This window comes from Musca vetustissima, unplaced genomic scaffold (genome assembly GCF_032173495.1).
Source record: "Musca vetustissima isolate MV318-11 ecotype Yass unplaced genomic scaffold, APGP_CSIRO_Mvet_v1 utg30349, whole genome shotgun sequence".
In the NCBI taxonomy this organism is placed as follows: domain Eukaryota; kingdom Metazoa; phylum Arthropoda; class Insecta; order Diptera; family Muscidae; genus Musca; species Musca vetustissima.
Genome location: NW_026880282.1, coordinates 51,938 through 62,764, shown reverse-complemented (window position 1 = coordinate 62,764; position 10,827 = coordinate 51,938). Strand labels below are relative to the sequence as shown.

At 33.3% G+C, this 10,827-nt stretch overlaps 1 protein-coding gene across 1 annotated transcript; it reads right to left on the bottom strand.

The window, feature by feature from the left end:
* Positions 1-2,307: 2,307 nt before the first annotated feature.
* LOC133325815 (trypsin) lies at positions 2,308-4,755 on the bottom strand. The gene is made up of 4 exons (XM_061534534.1): positions 4,294-4,755; positions 2,835-3,038; positions 2,537-2,726; positions 2,308-2,462 (listed from the first exon to the last, which is right to left on the bottom strand). Exons 1-4 carry the CDS (start codon positions 4,753-4,755, stop codon positions 2,308-2,310), a joined length of 1,011 nt encoding a protein of 336 aa, XP_061390518.1.
* Positions 4,756-10,827: the final 6,072 nt, after the last annotated feature.

The following is a 10,827-nucleotide window of genomic DNA, read 5'->3' as shown; positions in this document are numbered from 1 at the left end:
TCTTCAAACGGTCAATTGTTGACAGTAGAGATAAGAATTAGCGTTTGACCATATGGAGGCATTTCGTAATAAATAATCCCCTTCCAGTTCCACCAAATGTGTAGCAGAACCTTCATGGCCCTTAGTCCTGCTTTGGCCACCGTTTGAGGTGCTTCATCGCTCTTTCACCACTACCGTTTTCGTACAGGGTTATCGTATGTGATCCATTTCTCATCTCCAGTCACCATCCGTTTAAGAAATGGGTGTGTCTCATTCCGTTTGGCCAAGGCTTCGCATATGGAAATTCTCTATTTTTTCTGTAAGTTGGTGTGGCAACCAAATATCGAGCTTCTTTTTGAATTCAGCTTTGTGTAAATGGTTTAAAACAGTTTATCATTATGTTCTTTAGATAGGGTAACAGAGATTCTAATTTCACAAACAAAAGAGTGAAAGGACAACAATTTGTAAAAAAAAGTACGCCATTGTTGCTGTCCCAGCCTCTTCCCACATTTTTGATCTAGGCATGTGTGTCCCCGTCCATCCATATGTCCATTATACTTTGTAATCAAAGTATATACCGCACTTAATGACCAATCATAATGAAATTTTGGATGTATATTTGGTTCTGACCAAAAAGGATATAGATTTTGGAAATGATTGAATGGATCAAAAACACTATTATTGTTTGTTTTGTCTAGAAGATCTAGGGGCCACAATTATGACCCGAACATCACGAAATTGTACACAGAGAAGGGAATCTACTCAGTAAATAAGCATGACATAAGCATATTTTGCTAGTCAGATGGGTTAAGACTTTTGCGTTAAAAATTTAAAGAATGTTAATATTAATAATGAAATAAATTATACTTTAATATCCTGTATGCTTAAAGGATGTGCGAGTGTCCCCCAGATTTTTATTTTTTAAATAAATAATAAGAAATTAAAAATACAAATTATATAACTTGGTTTTTTTATAAAAAATATAATTTAAAAATATAGGGTTTTGGTTGATATTGTACCTCCCATATACATTTTCGATCGATTTCGATTTTATCTAAATGTTACACCAAATACGTTTTTTGTAATTTCTAAGAAGTTCTGTATGTATGTTTGTGTTTTTAATGCTGAGTAAAACTCATATATATTGCAGTTATTGTCCGATTGATATACCATTTTGAACATATCATAATTTCGTCCCTATAAAGATGAGAGAAAATGTGTGCCACATTTGATTAAAATTGACGCAAAATTATACCAAATTTTATGAAGAAATCTGAGAGCCAAATTATAGTCAATTTGATTGTAAATAAAAAAATTGTTAAAAAATGCCTTAAATCGGGGCTATGTCAAAACATCAGACTATATTTTCCATTCCAGTAGTTGTTTTCATATAAAATATATGTGAGCAAATTTTGACAGTCTACCTCAAGTGGTTCGGCACTGAACGAATTTATCCAAGTGCAATTCAAATACCCACAAATCGGTATTACCCCAATTTAGGTATGCGGCATTTATTAAGCCCAGTCTGTTTGGCATGGATGTAGTGAACGGGGTTAATGCTAACCTCAAGTAGTTAAAACGCGATTCTATTTGTTTGGCTTGTGCGCAACATTTGGGTAAGTTTCCCCAATGTGCAACGTACCAAATAAGTGTTAAATAACATGTATTAACAAAAAAAAAAAAAAAAACATCATTATATATTATTGGTAGATTTTAATAATTCTCGTGAGCACATTAATAATAATTTTAATATACCGAAATTCAAATAATTTTAGTATTAACAAAATTTTTAATTAACTTCATATTCTAGACTATAACATTTAGGATTCTATACTTATATTATTCGTTGAATAAATAAATACATATTTGATGATGTGTGTAAATGACCGTACTTGACATTTGTGATAACTCAAGATGTCACCACAGCGTAATGACGTATCACAATGCGCAGTTAAATACCGTTATTAAATAAATATTTCTATTTGGTTCCTCTTCCCTCCCAAAAAAAAAACAAAATGAAAAAAAAACGCCTCCATTAAAACAATAATTACGCCAGCATATAGTTTGGTGGCGAATTGCAAAAATCATAGTGAAACAAAGATAAGATTCGGCAAGAATGAAGGTCAGGCCCCTTCAGGCTTTTGCTCATCGTCTAAAATAATCACAAGACATACGTTTGTATTTTCGAACATTTTACTCCTCCACCTAAATGATAATAACTATGACTAACTATAACCGACTAAAAGCAGACAGTCTGGATCTATTTGCATAATCATGTTTGTATTTGTTATATATCTATGTCTAATTAGATCAAAATCAGTTGGCTCCTTATATGTATCCCATGAATTGTATTGCAAGGATACATGTTGCCACCGTGGCTGTGAGAGAGGCATGGATAAAACTGGAGGCCGCATTGGATAGATCGTTTGACTCAGTCGTACTCGTTACATTGTTACCAACCAGGGGAGATGTCGTACCGGGCTCTGTGATAGGAACAAATCGCAATTTTAATATACATATTTGTAATGCAATGTGCAATTGTTGGTTAAAGGCTTACCTGTCAAATTTGGTTCTTCAATTGAGCCATTTTCACCGGAGTATGGTAACGAGGATACAAATTCTCCGTTTTCGTACATTTTTAAATCTTCGTCTGATATGACATCGAAAATCCAACCTAGTTGTGGTGCCAAGTTAGTGTAGAAGGCATTTATTGGACCATCGGAACAATACGATTCACTTGAGTTGTCCTTTGGCAGGATAGTTGACAGCAGACCGACCAGTTTATTTTCACAAACCAAACCGGTGCCTCTGTCTCCGTTATGAAATACCAATGTGCCAAGAGCCTGTCAACATACGGAGGTTTCAATATAAAAACGAATGTAAAATATGTATGTATGTGATGTTGAACTTACTTGACAACTTAAACCCAGCGGTATCATGTACAGGGAACATATATCGTAATTCCTAATTTGGGAGTATAGATTTTGACTTTGACATTTCTTCACGTCGAGCAATGGTAATTCCTCTGTTTGTATGTAGTTGGGGACCGTCGATATTGACTGAAAAAAAAAGCAAAACAAAATAAAGGATAAGTACGATTAAATTTTTTAAGCAAATTTTTAAGTGCCTCTAAAAATTAGAGGCCCATACAATGTCATTACTAGCGTGTACAAATAGTGTTGCAGGACATGAGTATCAAAATTTTGCATTGGATTTGCAATTATATACCGAAGAACAAACCTCAGAGTTCAAATGTTTCGACATTTAAAGAAATGACCTTAGCCATTTCAGATTTGAAGGCATCTGAATCCTGAATATCCAAATTTTTTTTTATGAAAAATTTATTAATATCCTATTTAGATTAGTTGCATTAAATCTGGGCAGGCAATGTCTTAAAAAATCATCAATCGACAAATGATCACAACCATTGGAACAATCGGAATTCGAATCTATCTGCTAAAAAGTACTAATGTATTAGTATTTTTATTTGGTTAACCGATACAGCTAAAACTTTAAAATTTAGAATGAGGGTCACTAATGGAGTGTAGAATACATGTACCAAAGGGGTTTATGGAAATTGGAATTATAGCTATCCGAAAAGTATTAAAATGTATGAAATTTGGTACAATTTCGTAAAGCTAAAAACTTTAAATTTGGAATGTGAATCAAGGTTGAGATATAGCGTCGATATAAAAAGGTCGTCTTGGAGTGTGCACTGATGTATACAAAATTTGGAATCAAGATTATTGTTGGAGTTTAGGATTGGAGTATGAATATAGTTTTGGAAATGTGTACTTATGGTACTAAATTTTATACAATTTGGATTTAGGTGAATAGGTGAATACTTTGTATTCTAAATTATTCTGTTTGGGGTTTATCTCCTGCATTTAATAACAAAATGTCACAAATTTGTATTATGTGACATGTAACTGTCGCCGCATATATCAAAATGTTTTCTTAGAAGATAATGACGATGACGTCGCAACAGAATAATGAGGTGACACCGCCACCACCACTACATGTACATTTGTACATTTTGCAATGTAATTCTATCCTGGGGATGGGGCCATTTAATAACAACTACCACTACCCTGCATAAAAAGATCGCAGAATAGGCGACTTCTTCAAACAACGAAATTGGTGTGATTATTAAACAACACAATATCGATTTGCATTGAGGATAAGTTAACCACTTCTACAAATTGCAAATACCATCCGGCGGCAAAACACTGGAAACATTTCTACTAATACTATGATTGAATTTCATAGAAATAAAAAAACTATACGTACATATATTTGTCATTTTACACTTACATTTCGTATATAATAATTAGCCACACATGGTCCCTCAAAGTTAACAGCATCATCCAGGGTTATCCAACTCATGTCTGCTCGTACATCCAGAGGCAATGTTTTACTTAGGCGAAGTAAGGCCAAGTCATTCTCCCCAGTTGTATAATTGAAATCTTTTGCTATCAAAACATCCTTTATGCCGACTGTAAGTTCATCGTAAAATTCCGTCGAACTGCCCGCAATCACGGTCAACGCTGATGGCGGCAAAGGTACTGCTGCGCTGTTCGGTGAGAATTTATAATAGACACACTGAGCCGTTGTGACAATAACACGACTTTGAATTATTGCTCCGTTGCACAAATGTATCGGTGGTCCTTTGGGATGAAGGTTTACATGCAGCGATACCTGGTACGAAGGCTGGTCACAATTGGCAATGGCAGCGAATATTGTAACCGATACTATGAAAACTTGTAGGATGTGCATCTTTTTTTCGTTTTATTTAACAAAACCGCGATTTCTATTTCTTTTAAAATTTCGTTACAATTAATTTTTTATTTCAATTTGTCGTTCTTGTCCTTGATCTTAGAAACGTTTGCAATCCACGAAGCTGGGCAATTAAATGAGCGTCTGCCGTGTAGCAGATACGTATAATATACGACACTTGTGCCTAATGCGCACCGACCGATTCGTATTCGGAAGAAATTCAAGTTGATTCGGCGAAGTGTTTTTCACTTCTGTGTTATCACCTGTGGAGCTGATAATCTTACGGCGTTACTGTTCCATCTGATAAACCTGTCATCTCGATAGATATACCATTTTGGCTTACACTTGTGCTTTCGTTTCGTGCTTTATTTTTTTTTTTTTTTGCTAAAAACAAAATACATCACAGATGGGAGCATAGGCGATGCTCGAAAACAATTATTTAGCAATACAGTGGAATCTCGGTATATCCTAATGACCAGGGGACTCTTAATTTTTATGAGTTTGTAGATATGAAAAAATTTATTGATAAAGGCCCTACGGTTCCTTCGCCGAATTACACCAAACTTGTATTGTACAAAATTTTGTATCTTTAATATTGAGATCTCTATCATGATTCAACAAATAGACAGACGACCGTCGGAAAATCTATATAGATTTAAGGTCTTTTCTTCCTTCCAAGCTTATCGGCCCAATTCTGTTGGTACCACCATACAAAATATTCAAAATGTGAAGAAAAGCAAATATATAAAATTATGCAAAGAGATTATCTAATTTTATCCACATTTGTCGGTTACTCTCCTTTCGGTTACCTATCCCGCAAAAGACAATATTTGGAAATGTTCTTAACCTTGTAAATAAAAAGGTAGTAAGTCAGAGATTTGATACAAAGGTTGTAATTTACTTTTGTAATTTACTTTTACTTGGCACCTTGATAAAAATCTAAACATCAAACAATAAAAATAATTAATTTCCCAAATTCTCTCACAACATTTCGTATTGAAAGAATGCATTTTAAATAGTTTTCTGTAAAATTATTTCTAATTTAAGATTTGTTTGTGTCATATTTAAGCCACAATTTGGCTGGACGGACACCATGGTTCAATAGTAGTAAACATTTTCATAGTTGGCAATTAACTGTGCTAATAAAAATAACTACATATGAAATTTAGACAAATAACGGAATGATATTGCAATATACAAAGCAATATTTATTCTATTTATATAGTCAATTTAAAGATAGACAGATGTGAAAAACAAATCATTTTATTACACCACCGACATGTTGTAAATGAATTGTGATTAGAAACTTGTAGTTTACTCTGCAAGTTTATGACAAATTTCCTTGGATATATGAATTATAGTGAACCAAAATAATTTTCCAATGAGCCATATTGTGGATGAGGATGTTAGTATTTCTGGTGTTCTTCTAATCCTATTTTACATATTGTGTATTAATTTTGTCTCTTACAGCAATCACGGGTGAGGCCGCTATATTGATTCATATAGTCGGTATTCGGTTACAAACCTCTTGTTCTTCTACTCCTATTTTACATATTGTGTATTCATTTCGTCTCTTACAGCAATCACGGGTGAGGCCGCTATATTGATTCATATAGTCGGTATTCGGTTACAAACCCTTGGGGTCACACAAACTCATAATATTCTCAAAACATAGGTGTTTATGATATAAAACGTCGGCTATTCTTGTCTGTGCGTTCATTTTGCACTCCCTGCTACTGCTATGTATTTTGGTTGTTTCGTAAAGAAATTTATTGGCTGAAATTAACGATTTATGCAAAATAGTTCTCGAATTTTATACACCTCTTTTAGAGGGAATCTCATATCAACTTGATATTTATTTTAGAGCGCTCTTCAATTAATTCACCTTCCTCCGACATAAAATTTCTTTTTATATCTTAAACCCTTGACTCTCCATTACATTGCAGGTTGTTACCAGATTTCGCAAAATCTTAAAATTCTGTATCTCAAATATTTTGATCCGGTGTAAATGACCGATTTTTATAGTTAAAATGACAGAATGAACACAACACAAATCACATGGTGCTTTTACTTTAAGAATATACTTGGAAGAAATATACCATTGTTTATATACCGTTATGCTACATTTACAATCAACGTTTTTTTGTTTTAAATAAAACATCATATGCCTGTCATTTCCGATATTCATATATGTATAGATGTCTACGACAAAAAAGTATATAATTTGGCGCCCACCGTTAACACTTGTGGCTAAAAATCAATGAAATGCAGTTTGAAGATTTAAGGATATTCAAATGTTCTAACTGCAAACAATTGATATTTTCTTACAATAATACACAGAAATGATATCAGTCCCAGGTCCTCTGAATCTATGATCGCAAAGTCCCAAATTAAATAATATTAAAATAAAAAAATCAAATTAGTATGTTGCATGAAAACGGTATCGGGCCATCGTAGTGATGACGCACACTTTCATAGATTCTCCAAATGTATTTATAACACGGATGCTCAAATATGATTATGAAGATTACATCTAAAATCCTAAATTCCATGTCATAAATATATTTTGAAAATCTATGATGCTATAAAATAGGTAAATACTTGTTATTTTGTTTTGCAAAGTTACGAGATAATAGATTCTTATGTGGAATTTAAAGGTTGTCCATGAGTCGTCGTTCTTTGTTATTTACTGAGATATGTCTGTGTTTGTCTTCCACACACATTAAATTTTCCATTGAATAGAACATTGCTGTCACATTTAGTGGATAATATATTTACCCGTTCAGTGTAAATTTCATTTTAGGATAAGAAAAACAAATAAATATTGAAAATATACCTTACAAATATTTGGTTAAATTAGAACACACTTTTTTGGAAAGTGAAAGTTTTGTTAGCCTCGATAACCAGGGTAACAAAATTATTTCATTCGCAGTTCGGTTCGTTGATTTTAAAATGTAATATTGAGTTAAAGTTTTGTAATTGATGTAGTTTGAAGAGTCTCCAACCTGAAATATGTGCGATGTGCAATATTATGTTTAATATCAATATTAAAATCGTACTCGCCGATTTTTGGAGCAGCCGATTTTAAAGGTTACTAAGCATAAAACATCGTATTTGGTTTAGAAATATCGAAAATGTTGTGTTTCTTCAGGGGTCGATATTTCAAGACCGCAGCTAAAGGATTAAAAGTTAATCTACATACCTAACATTTTATATTGCTTCATTCGTTGAAAAATAAAAAAAGGCCATCTTGAAAATATATTTTAAAAAATCTGAAAGCGAAAGTTCGAAAACATCGTTTGTCATTCTTTTGACCTGACTCGTTATGACGTCAAAATGTTGCTAGTTCTGGATACAGGTGTGATGGGTATCGCTGTGTTTGTTTTCCGTGCGACAGTCATAATTAAAACGTTTTGCTACAAAATTGCTGTCTTCTTGACATTCTTATTTTGTATTACAAGATAAGTTCAAGTTTAATTCGACTGAATTTCGTTCTGTGAAATGTAAATATTGTAATCAGGCAGCGAATATATGTAAATCTTATTTCTCCTCATCCCAATAAAGCAATGCACACAAAAATTGGTCATTACCACCGGTTTGAATTGAGACAGAGTATCGTGGTGCCATTTTAAAGGTACTATGGATTTGAATATTTGTTGAAGCATCAGTGATGCTTATTGCAAAATTATTTCTATCAATTTCAATGCGGGTTCGTTCTTGGGCGATATAAATGTTTAAATGACATTTCATTTGAGTAATGAATGCGTCTGGTACTTAAACTACAACAAAGAATATGAAAATTGGTTTTAAATTTTTGATCAAAATCGTATGCTAACTCAAGAACAGCTGACTGTCTTATGTCTAAGCAGAATTTTGTATTACGTTTTTTGTAACCGGTAAAAATGGGTTATGTTGTTGAATTAGTCTTTCACAACGAAATGTTAGTAATGTGTAGGACATAACGAGATATTTTTTTGTACGAAATCAAAATTGAATATTTTTATTCAAATACACAGATATTTGGGTTAAAGGCATGGTTTAATGATATAAGGTAACATCATGGTACAATCATATACAGCAACATACATATTCACCCCTATTCCGTATGTCGTCGTCGACACGAAACGACGTCGAAGAGAGTCGTCTTTTGCAAATTGGTATTCCCTATGTCGTTGTCGACATTTATCGATAACTATTGAAACATTTTTGGTATTCCGTAACAATGTGTGACGACGACGATGTCGAAGATTTCTTCGTCATAGCTTTTGTTGACGACTGAGAGTCTAAACGCAACCGGAGAGTCACGAGTCAGCGTCATACTTTTTCGCCGGCGTGAAAACCAAACGAAAAAGTTGGCGTTAGCGGCACAAAATGTCAATTATTTGTTTTCATTTTCTGACAGAAAATTTTACGTTGTGCAAACCAAAATGAATTTATTATTTAATAAACAATAATGTCAAGGAACTTGGATAAAATTGTTGAAAACCTTATTTTTCTTCCATTTTATTATTAAAACGTCCACAATCTTTGAAAATATTTGTTTTTTTAACAGCACTGCCATATGTTTTGATATAAATTCTCATTGAAATTTGGTAGCACTGTTGATTTTTACCTAAAATATGGCAACTCAATTGAGAGCAAGAGAGCAAATTTGAGTATGACGCTGAGCAAAAATGAATAAAATCTATTCTAGCGTCAAGCATCTAGTCGCGAACGTCAGCCGTCGCGATTTCCCGTTGCCAATAAGAAACACACGGCAAACGACTGTCGCTGACTCTAGACTCTATGGTTGCGTTTAGACTCTGAAGCGTTTGAACATTTTTTTTAGAAATTAAAAAAAAAACATGACTGGACAAGAACAGGATACATCATTCTAGAATCTATTCAATACTTAATGCAAAATAAAGTGTAAATAAAGAAAAATATATGGGATCTATATATAAATCTGAACCGATTTTGACCAATATCAACAGGAATCGTCTATGCGCCAAATAAAATTTCATCCCAATTGGATGCACTTTTCCAAATTTCATCCCATTCGGATCATAATGGTGGCATGTAACTTGTTTAAAATAATACATGGATGGAGGGACATGCATAAATCGACTGAAAAATAATTCTATGTACATATATAATAAAAAGAAACTATGGGTCTATCTCGTTTCTTTTTGGTCGTTGCAGACACATTTACCCTGTGCCACAGTGAGGTGACGGATACAACACATTTTTGCCCAAAAATATGCAACAATTTTTTTTTGTTTTTATTGATATTATCGATAAATAGTCGACATCGTCGCATGAGTGTTACAGAATACCAAATCAGTGTCGAAGTGATGTCGATGTCGATGCGAAATGATGTCGAAAGAGAAACGTCGTCGACAACGACGACGACATACGGAATAGGGGTGATTGTAATTCTTTCAACAAACGATACAACAACCACATGCAAACTTGATGTTGTATGAAATACTAGTGTCAACGTCATTTCGTCATAGAAAATTGTAAACAAAACTTACAAATAATCAAAAATTTTATTTATTTTAAAAAATTTAATATTTTTGAATTCTCAAAATAAAATTGAAAAATATGTATGGAAATCTAACAATATTCTATTTCTATCGCTTCAATATATTTCTTCTAATTAAGTCATTGCCAGTTATATGTTTAACACCTATTAAAAAGGCTGGAAATTGTGAATTATTCTATGAAGAAAGATTTACTGTTTTAAATTTTCCCAACAAGCACATTGAGTAACTTGAAAACGGGAGGACATATAATAAAGAACAATTTCGTATTTTATCTTGACAGGAGTTATCTTGTATTATTCTACCATGGATAATCGATTTCTGGTTTATAGATTATATGGATTAGTTAGTTACTGGTTCGAGACAAGAATGGACAGAAATAACCCACTAGTGAACCAGTAAGGAAAGTAGTAAAGTCGGACTGGGCCAACTATATGATACCCTTCACCACTGGAAGGAACGTACTCATATCTTTCTGCTACCTATGATAAATTTAATTTCATTCGGGCAGATTTTGAGCCGTCTGCGTACTGATACAAGCTATACG